This window comes from Salvia splendens, chromosome 22 (genome assembly GCF_004379255.2).
Source record: "Salvia splendens isolate huo1 chromosome 22, SspV2, whole genome shotgun sequence".
Classification (NCBI taxonomy): domain Eukaryota; kingdom Viridiplantae; phylum Streptophyta; class Magnoliopsida; order Lamiales; family Lamiaceae; genus Salvia; species Salvia splendens.
In genome coordinates, this window is record NC_056053.1 from 18,544,577 (window position 1) to 18,557,595 (window position 13,019).

General features: G+C 37.1%; 1 protein-coding gene across 1 annotated transcript; it reads left to right on the top strand.

Annotated features, from left to right (window-relative positions):
- Window positions 1-3,686: 3,686 nt before the first annotated feature.
- LOC121785920 (autophagy protein 5-like) lies at window positions 3,687-12,339 on the top strand. The gene is made up of 10 exons (XM_042184404.1): window positions 3,687-3,785; window positions 6,012-6,075; window positions 6,929-7,173; window positions 7,421-7,545; window positions 7,979-8,045; window positions 8,750-8,839; window positions 9,337-9,424; window positions 10,288-10,419; window positions 11,249-11,377; window positions 11,799-12,339. The coding sequence occupies exons 3-10, from the start codon at window positions 7,048-7,050 to the stop codon at window positions 12,122-12,124; spliced, it is 1,083 nt and encodes a 360-aa protein (XP_042040338.1). The 5' UTR covers window positions 3,687-3,785; window positions 6,012-6,075; window positions 6,929-7,047; the 3' UTR covers window positions 12,125-12,339.
- Window positions 12,340-13,019: the final 680 nt, after the last annotated feature.

Sequence of the window (13,019 nt, forward strand, 5' to 3'; positions counted from 1 at the left end):
CACCATATCATCGATACTTTTTGGTGGTTTCGGTGGCTGACTGGGTCCTGGGCCGATACTTAGAGTCGGTCCACTTGCTTGATTCTGACGAGCGTTTCCTTGACCGCCTGAAGAGTTATTGTATTGATTTCCTTGGCCTTGGTAATTGTTCTGAAAATTCCTGTGGAGTGGGGGTACATAAGAGTTCCCTTGACTGCTCTGATTCCTGTTTCCCCAGCTCGAGTGGTCTCCTTGGTTCCGATTACTCCAGTTGCCCTGCCCCTCTTGATTCCTTCCTGACCAATTACCTTGTCTTTCGGGCTGAGGTGCAAACTGCTGACTTAGTTGCGGTGCCGGCTGATTCTGTTCATTGTCAGTCCATCTGAAATTTGGATGGTTTCTCCAGGGCGCATCTCTCTGTCTCCCTGGATTCCAGCTCCCATCGGGATTCCAACTTCCCATTGCATTGACTTGGGCCTGATAATCTCCTTCCTGGGTCCCGTAATATTGTTGAATTTGATTATCTCCTGGACCAGGAGTTTTCTCCTTCCCTTGTGAAACCAGTGGAATCGCCTTTTCAATCGCGTTCAAAAGAGCCTTCTCGAGCCTATCCATCCTTGCTTCGACTTTGTCATCTTCTTGTTCTCTCACAGCATGCACCGATCCTCTTCTCACTGCATTCCTAGGGTTATCGTACGCCTTCTTAGCGTCAATCAACTTCCCTACGATCTCTCTTGCCTCACTTCCCCTTTTTCTTGTGAAATTTCCTCCACTCGAGGAGTTCATTAAGTCATTTGACTCGGGAGTGGCTCCTTCGTAAAACAGAGAGTAGGTCTCTGCCTCTATCATTCGGTGATTCGGGCATGCATCCAACAACCCCTTAAATCTCGACCAATACTGACTCAACGATTCATCGTAATCTTGCTTACACTCTAGTATTTCTTTCTTAAGTGCATTCGTCTTGTTGGATGGGAAGAAATAATCTAAGAATTCTAACTTGAAGTCCCTCCACGTGCGGATAGAATCCGGAGGCAACCTCAATAGCCACGTATTAGCTTCCCCCTTCAAGGTAAACGGAATCGCTCGTAGGCGATAATCCTCCTCTGTTGCATCATTCGGCCTCTTCTGAATACCACATAACTTACTGAATTCATTTAAGAACTCATACGGACACTCATTTCTACGCCCAGAGAACGTCGGCAAGATGCCGAGTACGTTTGTCTTGATCTCGATAGTCCTCTGGCGTGGATTCATCACTATAGCTTGAGCTGGTTCTCCATCTAAATGGGCCGTGAGAGAGCCGATTTCTGGATCCGGGTCTACCACCTGCGCCATGACTACTTCCTCTGCTTCCCCTGTTTCTGACTCTGTTTCTGATTCGGGTGGTGATTCTGGATCTTCGCGTCCTGATGACGTCCAAGATTCGTCGCTAGTGGATTCACTCGGAAACGGACCTCCCGTGGTGAACCCTGATCTGGTGGTCACAGTAGAGACTGTATCCTTAACCCGCCAATCAAACTGGCCGTGTTTCCACCCAGATGAGTTGCTCCAGTAGGTAGATCTTGAGCCTATGCTCATAAACTGCAAACAAAAAAGAAAGAAAACAAATCAAAACTATTTACACCACAGACTGTGAACACTAACACTAAGCACGCCATCCATCCCCGACAACGGCGCCATTTGAAGTGGGTCTCGCTCGACTCTAATGTCGAATGACTAGACTCAGGAGTAAGCGAGTGTGCACATATGAGAATTAATGCAAAGCTCGGTCCAGACACAACGCTCCTTAAATCCGCTGGATCACTGGGTCCAGGAACTCTAGAGAACTACAGTGTTTTGTCGTTGGACACACTCGACTCCCCTTCAAAAATAAATCCCTCAACCCGAATACTATGAATTAGTATAGGGAAGTGGGGTCGATCCCACAGAGATGGATTCGCAAAGTAGTGCTAAGAGACTATGGAAACAAACGGCTGCTGCCACACAAAGGGTTTGAGATTTAAACTACCACTAGATCTAGGCAAGAAATGTAAACGCTAGACCTAGGACACAGAAAACTTACTGGAATCAGACATCAATACCGAAAGACACAATTACTCCCTAGACTAAGTAAACGACTACCTAATCTAGCTAAACAGTAAGCAACTAACAGTGGGGACCATATTTCCAGAAATAGCAAGTACAGTAAAAAGCTGCAGATAACCAACCTTTGCTCCAACTAACTACGACATGCAACTTTGCAACTAAACTAAACTCGCAGATGAAGAAAACAGAGCACACTCCTAGATTCAAACATAATATAAAGATTTGGACGCCGGAAACTTGCTATGAATCGGAAATACATCAGATCTACATAAACTAGGCGAAATGAAATGAAAACACGTAAGCTAGGCATAAAATTAAAACACTCCTGCTCAGAATCACTTCAGACGCTTAATCCACTCCGGATCCAAGCCATCCGAACTCAACAACCAACAAAATCAACTCCATAACTCCGATTCTCACAGATCTGCTCCGATCAACTCCAAATTCCAACAATCACAAACAACTCCACAACATCAGCAAAACAAAACCCCGATTCATCCACAAACAAACTCCATTCTTCCAGATCTCACCATTAACCTGCAATAATCCAGAAAATAACCACGAAAACAACCAACTCCAACAATCCAACTCCAGAATTCAAGTAAACACAATCAATCGACAGAAATCATCACGATCGACGTAAGCGAAAACGATACTTGCATGAAAGTAGAGAAATATCCAGAAACAAAAGAGGACCGAGCTTCGAACAGCGAAGCTCGGCGAATTCAGCAGAAACGAAAAAAAAAACAGAAATAAATTGTTTCTTCGCCCCAAAGAAGGACGGTGTTACAACCCACAAACACTATCGGAAAGCTAAATGTGAACCCCAGCGCGAACCCGAGATCCTCCGCGAATTAGAACCAAGTATGTGAAAAGTGAACTAAGCAACAGGCTGTTCGTGAGGCCTCCACCGAGAAGATCCCTCCAGCTTGCATGCTTCTTCCTTTTATAGATGCGGACGTAGCCTTCTAGAGTCTTCGTAGAAATCCCTATTCTACCCTTCAACTCCGAGGCTTCCTCCGTCAAGCAACTTCTTTCATAATGTCCGCTCTTTCGCCAGTTTCCTAGGACTATGCAAGCGTCCTCTTCTTTTCATGGATCTAGCGAAAACCTTCACACACCTGGCTTAAAACATGCGTTAGACCCAGTAATTTCACGAAATAAAACCCCTAGACCGATGCATGAAATTAGCTTTATCATGAACATAGAATAAAGAATATTGTAGTAGGGGTACAATACATAATCATAGCAATCCCCCAAGTTTGTGGAATGTGGGGGTCTACGTACCATTTATAATAAAAGTAAAATATGACTATTATTGTGGGACTGCAATACCTAAAAAAGAAAAAAAGAAAAAGGGGGTCTATGTGGAAATTGCTATTCCGATTAGAAAATCAATAAATCAGGGCTTTCGGCGATTGTTTCGAGGGCGAAAAGGCCAAATTAATTAAGAATTATTATTGAAAGTTAATTAGAGGTATTGTACCATTATAATTACGTATTGTAATTGTAATTTGAGTAAGATTGAGAAACAAATTAAAATATCGTAATTGTACCATGAAAGTTGCAATAAATATCATCCCAAGCTACTATTCACCTTCTTTCTCAAAGAAAAAAAAAAACCGTGCTCCACCATAGGAGGAAGCCCAAGCTCTTTTCTTCCATTCTCACTCATTTTTGTCAAATTGTTGAAGTAAACGAGAAATTTGGAGGTTTTCAAGGTAGCTCCTCATCTTCCTATCCTATTTTTAGCATATAAATGGATGAATATTGAGTTTTTAGGCTGCCGCATTTCGTTCATTTTGAGAAGAATTAGGAAGTGATTTATTTTTCAAATTTGATGATCTATAGGGGGGACGTAAATGTCAATTTTTGCCCTTAGAATGGTTTAATTAGAATCTATGCTTGAAGTTCCTTACGGGATAGAAACCCTAGCTTATAGATCCTTATATTGGTGCTGTCAAATGGTAAAATTTATGTTAGAAATGGATACTAGGGAAGATGTAGTGAAGTGAATTTATTAGAATTTATATCTTTTGGTATATTTTAGAAAAGCAATTGGAATATTGAAGCTTAAGGATTGAATATTGTGATGACTAATGAATAAATGTGAGTATATGAGTGGATTTAGCATGGAAATGAGACAAAATTTAATGATTGAAGCATAATCTAATACTGGATAAAATGATCAAGATTAAGGGGAAATTGAATTGTTGTTGTTAGTGAGTTGATTGAGATGACTTGATCATGGAAATATGATTTGGAATGAATATGGATGTTAATGTGAATTATTGAGAATTTACTAAATAAGATTGGTATTGATAAAATATTAATTACATGTACATACTTTCTGTGAATAGTAACAGAGAGTTTAACAAATATATTTGGATAATTAAATGGTACGAAAAGGTATGAAATTGATATATGTTGTAAATTATGGTATATAGAATGTGTATAATTAATCTTAGAATTTATTATAGTCATTTGGTATTTTACTGAATTTATAACATTGGTGGAAATAAGTTGTGAATGGTACTATGTGAATAGTACTAGTTTCTACAAAGAGGGGAAAGGATTAGATAAATAGGGTTAAAGTGTAAATGCATACTTAAGGATGATAATGAGGTATAAAGAGAGTTATCCATTGATAATTAGAAAGGTAGAATCGAAAGTCGAAGATTATAAGAAATGAGACTAAATAGAGAAATAAAGCTATAATAGAGTTTATCAAATAAATGAATGGTCATGAGATTAATATGAGTTGCATGTGATTAGTAAATAAAGCGAGAGGCTTCTCAGCGATGACCGAAAGGGAAGAAAAGGATCGGAAGAGAAAAATGGTGCGAAGTGACTAAAACGGGAATGTGATAAAAGAGCTTATGCTCATAAGCCTGTCAAGTAGCATACTCAGGCCTAATTTCTCTTATGTGCTTTAATGTGATGATTAAATGACCTTATGTGCTTTATGTGATTATATGCGAATATGTGACTTGTGAACTCGGTTAATTATGATTAAATAGTATGATACAAGACTCATGAACTAAATATGAAAGTACGATGAATTGTTGAATGATTTGGTAAGAAAATGTAAAAAGTGAGTAATGTACATGATTATGTGATAAATAATTATAAGAATTTGAATAGAAAATAAATATCATTGTGATTGCAAACTAGATTAGATAAATGTGGAAATGGACGTTAAAGTGAACGTGATATAAATATATGCTGATGAGATGTACATAAATACGATTATCGGTGATGATGCCTATCTATCTGTTAGCTGTAATGATGTCATATCTTTCTGTACCGATGTGTGATGTTGGAAATTGTTGGAAATAAAGTATATTTGACTGGACTTACGCCCCGTGCTTGAGTGTGTTCTGTGGGTACAATTGGCATGCCATAGGACAACAACGCTGCATTATCACTCGTCTTCTGGATAACCGAAGCGAGGATCGTCTGTCATCCAATCTATCTGATACCCGATCTTTGATATTTGATCTGTCTGAAATACACCCTCATGGGTGATTTGATTATCTGTCTGCATCTGATTTTGATCTGGTCCGCGTACCCTAGTCTATCACGAAGCACTGAATGGGGCTATATATGTTTGGATATGTGAAAATGTGATTGAACTGTATATGTGCTATATGTACTAGTGTGTGATGAATGTTGGTATTTGGTTATCATGTCGAATACTAGATGCTATGTAAATGTTGATAACTGTTGATATGTTCTGCGATTGATATTGTTTATTGTTGTTTTTGGGCATGTGTTGGTATTGGAGATATGGTGGCCAATTTATGTTAGAATTTATAAGTTAATAATATGATAGTTGTGGTAATAATTGGTAAATAAAACAATAATAAGAATTTTTTTTAGAATTTTAAGTTGTACATGATTTTGTTGGAAGAGAATTTTTGGCTAAAGTGTTGAGTGTGCTACAGGTTAGACGGCACTAGAGAGTACTAGTTGATGTTTCTTCATGTCTGTCTCAGCGCTGCATCCTTGGTGGGTCACTGAGCTCTATTAGTGATAGATCTTTTGAATTGTTAGTTGTGACATTTTAGCACTAAATTTTATACCAAGGTACTTCCGCCGTAGTTGTAAATATTAATTAATGATATGCATATTTGGTTTCGAATGGTTAAGAAAATGAAAATTTTAAATTGCCATACTTTACAGTACCGAAATTGTGACATCGCCTACTCGGCCAGCGGACGATCGAGTGGGGGTGGTACAGGGACAGATGAAAATGGCAAAATATGACTCTTATTGCAGGACAGAGAGAGTACTTTAATTAGAAGAGAGATATTTATTTACAACTATGAATGAGACAAACGAAAAGGAAAATGTGGACATCTTGAATTAGACAGATGTAGTATTTACTAAAGGTTGTCCGTTGCTGTGGGTTGATCTAGGACGAGTAAAAAAATAAAATAATACCTCTTCCGTCGCATAAAGATATGTGCCCTTTTCATTTATGTTCGTCCCATAAAAATACGGACGTTCCATTTATGAAAAGTTATCCTCAACTCATTACTCATATACATCAATTTATTTACAACATATGGTCCTCTTTACAACTCGTTAAACACTATTTTAACTACCTTCTTTCGTTTTCCCTTACTTTATCAATTATACATTAGTTCCTGGGTCATTTTAAATGCACATATTTTTATAGCACGGAAGGAGTAATAATAAGTCGTGATTTTGGCGCCAAAACAAATGGTGAACATAAGCATTAAGGGTGCAAACAGCAAAATACCCAAGGAGTAGGGGCTTGAGTGGAAATATTTATATTCAATGGTGATCTAATTAAAAAAAAAAGAGAAAAACTGTTTCTTCACTCTTTCGACTTCAGGACTGTCGCAAATTCAGTCGGTGAAGTAAAGAAGAAAAAGAAAAGAAAAGAAATAGTGAAAGGAAAAAGAGATCTGCGACACCCGATTTGCGGAATCCAATTCATTCGGTGACAGAGGAATGATAACGGGCAGCAAAAGCGCAGGAACGGAGGCGCAGCAGTATGTGTGGGGCGGCGCGATACCGCTTCAGATTCATCTCCACGAATCCGAAGTCACTACGCTTCCTCCCCCTCCCCCTGCTTTGGTAATCCTCTTCGTTGATTTTCATCATATTTGACTTTTATGTAACAACTCTGAGATTTATGTTGTCCTTTTACGCATCATTGGCGTGGGTTTGGGGTTTTTCTATGTTGGCGCGTGTTTTTTTTCCAATCTAGGGTTTTCGCCTGCTTGATTAATTGTGTTTTAGTAGGTACTGCTGCTTCTGTATGTGATGTATTTGTGAATGGACGATTGTTGATTTTTGACATTCTTCTTATATTGGATTATAGATATTGGCCCCTCGTGTGGGCTATTTGCCGCTATTAGTGCCACAGATCAAGCCATTCTTTAGCAGTTCTCTACCTCCTGGTGTTGACACTGTGTGGTTTGAGTATAAAGGCTTGCCGCTGAAATGGTATGTTATAGGCGGTTTGACTTGATCTATTATATGCAAATGCTAGATTTTGTAATACTAAACTGCTGCTTATAGTTTTTGTAGACATTACATGCTTGATCACACATTGCATGCACATGTTGTTAGAGGGGAATTTACTGAACTTGGAAAAGTCTCGAGCTTTTTAGTAGATGCAGCAGTTGGCAATGCTGAATGCTAAAGAACTGGCTAAATTATTGTCCAGTTGTTGATTGCATTAACTAGGTGTAGTTCTTTAGTTTTTTGCTTTTCTTTTTCTATTTTGATAACTCCCCATTTAATCACTGTGGGGTAAAAATGTGAATTCCGTCCTACATAATACACTTACATGAGAAAAAACATTGGATCGTACTATGTCATTTGATAATTTTTCTTGTAATTTTATTTGTCTTGATTATGTTTGCATCAATGGCAGGTATATTCCTACTGGGACGCTTTTTGATCTTCTCTGCTCAGAACCAGAGAGACCTTGGAACTTGACTGTATGATCTCTCTTTAGCTTACTCTGGACTCTTACTATGACTTGTAAAACCTGTACCGGTAAATTAGTCATATCTTATATGGCATAATATTTTATGTCGGACTAGTAGATTGAGACAAGCTGTATTTTTTAAAAAATCTTATGTTTATGCCCGCTGCTTTCCTAGTTCTAAAATTCTATTGTTGAAAGTAATGTATATAATGTGGACTGCTTAATTGTTCTATTCGATAAACTCAGTGTCTTGCTAAATTATCTAGTACCATTTCTCAATTCCGAACATAATTTCATGCAGTCTCAAAAGTTCTCTTCACAAAAGGTAGCCATTTATAGAATCTTTTGAATATCAGTAATTATATACATGCTGAAAGAATGATATTGTCATGTTTTTAAACTAGAATAAGCAAATATATATTGTTTGCTGGATAAAGAAATGGAAAAATGAAAATGTTGTGTAATATAGCTAATGTCTCTGTACCTTTTCTCCACGATCCACTCTTATATATTGGTGTAATATTTATATCTTATAGAACAAAAAAACAACATATTGCACTCTCGGAACCATTTTTTGTATCCCTGGATTTGATATCAATAGAAATAATCTGAGTCCCAGACCCGGTTTATGAGACCTTAAAACTATATATGTATCTATTTGTCTTTATATGCTTTTGTCACCTTTACTGAGTATACTATCAAAGCTTCTTGCAGATACATTTTAGAGGTTATCCAGCAAATTTGTTGATCCCTTGCGAAGGAGAAGACAGTGTAAAGTGGAGCTTTATTAATGCCCTGAAAGAGGTTAGGTATAAATTCCTATACACTTGTGTAACCTTGTTCTTGATTCTTGACTGTAGAATTCATCTTCTTATATAGATGGTTTCCTTTCTTGGTCTGAAATCATGAAGAAAAAATTGGATATTTTTATTAATAAAGCTGTTTACAGTTTTCTGGGGATAACTTATCCCTTTATAGCAATTTATCATTTTTCAAAATTCTTTTTCCTTAATAAAAAAAGTCTCTGATGCTTTCCTCTTTTAGCCACGAGTTGTTTTGGGGTTCAGGATTAAGGTCCAACTTCATGAGTGTAAGAATGGGCAGACATACTTCTTTGGTTGCTTTCCCATCTCCTAAGCTAATACTACTTTCTCGTTGTCTAAATGTCTAGGTTTTGAGCTTCCTTCTTTTTTCCCCTTCATTAAATATTTATGTGTTACCTACTAGTATCTTTTTTTGTTGTGGAACTTTCAAAGTGAGAATGTTGAATATCTGTCTTGATTGGCTTATGTGAACGATAGGCAGCGTATATAATCAATGGGAACTGCAAGAATATTATGAATATGTCTCAGTCTGATCAAACAGAACTTTGGCGGTCTGTCTTAAATGGTATGCTACTATTTCTTAAGTCACTTGATTGATACTTGTTTCCCTATATTTTTGGATTCTTCTCATTGATGTTTTAAAATTCTTATTACATTTTTGTTGGTATTGAATTTATAACCTAACAAGTATCATAACTAAAAAGAACCCCGTTTATTCCTGTTAATTTACGTGAGTGTAATCAGATTGAAGGTCAGTCAAGAAAGCAGTTCTGTATTTGATGTCTTTACTGATTAAATGAAAAGGAATGACTGTATGAACTCAAGGGATCTAGATGAGATGGAAAATGCCATTTTCTTCGTCTTTACTTGGGTTGGGCAGAAGTTTATGGCTTCACAAATAATGATATAGCAATCTATTGGTATATTTAGTAACTAATGTTTGATTTTAACTAATGGTCCTTAGTGATTTGACCCTTAACAGAGTGTTAGGAAATGTGGGCTGCCTAGGTAGTGTTGCTCCTTTGAACTATGCTTTTCCCACCAAAAGTTAAGGGCAACCTGATGTATTGTAAATATTTGTAACATTGTATTTTTGCTAAACATTCACCTGTTTCTTGTCATCTTTTAGAAATTAGAACCTTACATTTAGCATGATATTGTGGTACATTCACCTGTTTCTGGACTTAAATATGGAGTTGTTATTCCCTTTTATCAGTCTTAACACAGGCAGAGTCATGACGTACTTATAATGCATAGTATCGCCCTTCTTCATTTTCAGATATATGGTGATTTGAGTAGTAGGTTTCTATCAGTTTAAAGTCTTTCCCTCGATTCTATTTTGTGGGAATGTTGGTTTCTTCTAAAACTCTACTGTGAATCACAGTTCAAATATATGTATGATCCTAAACTTCATTAACTTTATGACAGGCCAGCTTGAAGCATACCTTCGGGTTTATTCTAAACTTAAACTCGATATTGTTGGAGATGACTTTTCCCTCAAATTGAACACTTCTCGCCAAACCAATTCTGAAAACGAAGCTACTGGAACAACCATATCAGGTGAGATACATAAAATTATGATGCTTGTAGCTTCAAGAGATTCAGAAGTTCAATCAGGAAGTTCTATTTTGTGTTCACATATCGAAGGCATTAAAAAAGATGTTTTTAATACCCAACACTTTATCATTTACTTGCATACGACGCGATTTTGCATTTTAGTAAGTGTTCATCTTAAACTGAGTGTATAGCTCCAAAAAGAATTCTATTTTTTAAAGCAGCATTTATGGTTGGGCCATAAGAATTCACAGCTGGACTGGGTTAGATTCAGGAAGGCAAGCTAAAGATACAGGCACAATCAAGGTTGGCATGGTTTGCTGGTTCCTTTATGGGTTATGTGAAGTCAACAGAAGCAAAAAAGGGGGACGGGTAGTTTATCCAGTGGGTGGGGCTAATGCAGCCTTTTCTTCTCATAGAGTGAAAGTTCAATGTACTTTATTCTTCTGTTAAAATACACCATTAGGCTAAAAGGAGAAGGAAAACATAATGTTGTGACTTGACCGTTTAGCTTTCATCAATGGATGCAATTAACTAAGAATTGCTACAACTATTTTCTTCTGTCCGTTTGGTCATGTGCGTTCATGTGCTGAACAGCGTACAGAGTTGAAGAACATGTGATAAATTGAAAAGGAGAATATCTCTAGCAATTGATTGATGATATCCCAAAACTAAAATACAGATGTATAACTTGTGATCTTGCAATCATACCAAACAATCCGGTTTCATTGTTAAGTTATTTATATTGGTGGTTGGTATTATCGTTATCTGTTTGTGAACCTACACTTGGCCACTTTTTGTTCTTGTCTGTATTGAACTTGGCCACTTTCATCAGGTAAAATTCCTGTCCGATTGTATGTGCGGACTATCGACGAAGATATTGATGAATTAGAAGATGCCCCTATTGTTGATAGCTGGGAAAATATTTATTACATAAACTGTCCTGTTGAGATTCACGGTGAAGGTAAAGTTGAAAGCATTTTCTTAATTGTAAATGATGCATTGCTACTTGTGACTGTGTGTGTTAAATACAGCAGTGAATTAGCTTGGGCCCTTGGGAATAGATCAAAAACATATTGTGCTAAAGAATAATTTGGGAATTGAGGATACACTTACCTATAGGCTTAACTCGTATAAAACTTATATGTGTCACTGGCATCTACACTGCATCTATACTTTACTTCCTTGGGGCAAAAGTATCCATTTATATGTTTTGCTGATATGCATAGAGAAATATCTAAACTCTATGTTTCTTGGACGAATACAGCTAGAACAGTGTTATCACTGAGTGTGTAGTTTAGATGATACTCCATAAGACTATTCTTGAGGAAGTTTTTCACATTGGCTTGCATGTGTTATTAACATTTCGAGTCTTGATTCCTCAGGGAAGGCCTTCAGTTTGAATGATGCCATAAAAGCTCTATTGCCCATGCTGTTTACAGAGGAAGCCTCGGCAGATGTAGACTCACAGGCACCGGAATCTGAAAGTGGAGAAGTATCAGATGGAGGCAGCTCAAGAGGCTCCCAGAAAAATGGGGAATCATTAAGTGCACACACAGGTTTATTTAAAGATGGTGCAGAAATCAAGCTAGTCCGCATTCAGGGGATCGAGCCGAGGCTGGATATCCCGTTTGGGTGGGTGGTGAAAAACTTGATGAACCCAGAGCAATACCTTCATATCTGTATCTATGTCAAAGCTGTCCAACCATAGTCCCCATTCACAATTGGTTAAACTGAATTTATATCACTGCATCACATCCTAGTCAATTCTTTAAACCTGCGATGAATCTTATTTTCAAATATGTAAATGTGAATGAATTTCTAGGTTGATCTCCTTCTCTGTTGATATAGTTGAAATCAAGTTCTTGAAAATTGATGTATGAATATGTCTCTTTATCTTTTCAGCTGGAAATTTATAATCTGTTAGTAGTGTTGTAGGATCGGATCACTTTTTATCTTCGTTATACACTAAGAGCGTCTCCAAAAGAGGAGGTAAATAGAGAGAGAAGGAAAAACAACTACCTTATTTAACTCTTTCACAAAAACTCATTCTCCAATAGAAAAAATATTTGAAAAGATATTATATATTCTTCAATTTCAAAGAACTATATTCACCTCTCCTCCACATAAAAGGTCCACATAAAAGGTCCACATAAAAGGTAAATATAGTAATTGTATTCATTTTTCAGTTTATCTTCTTGGCCTGCACTTCTTTTCTTTTTTTGAAAGTTATATTTACCTTTTTGAAGAGGTAATTGAGAAATATACATTCTCAATTTTTCTAATATTTTTTTGGAAATACTCTAAATGGATAGTTTGCATATAATGCCACCATAGATTTATGTTAAAATGATAACACCTCTTAAAGTGACATTGTGACACCACGTATCCAGCAATATTCTAAACGCTACACAGCAATAGTATAAACATTAGACAACAATCTATAGATTGCTGTCTAGCGTATTGGATATTGCTGGCCGAGAAAAATTACTGTATAGTGTATTGGATATTGCTGGCTGAGAAAATTCACACTTGAGCATTTTTTATGATTGTCACATGGCAGCTGATTATTCGTCCAAATGTACAAATGATTGGCTAGGAATGGT

Bases quoted from the DNA above. Each gene is read 5' to 3' on its own strand.
- LOC121785920 (XM_042184404.1), top strand. From the start codon at position 7,048: ATGATAACGGGCAGCAAAAGCGCAGGAACGGAGGCGCAGCAGTATGTG. The intron at 8,046-8,749 runs GTATGATCTCTC...AGCTTCTTGCAG, and splicing joins AGAGACCTTGGAACTTGACT to ATACATTTTAGAGGTTATCC. The intron at 8,840-9,336 runs GTTAGGTATAAA...TGTGAACGATAG, and splicing joins TTATTAATGCCCTGAAAGAG to GCAGCGTATATAATCAATGG.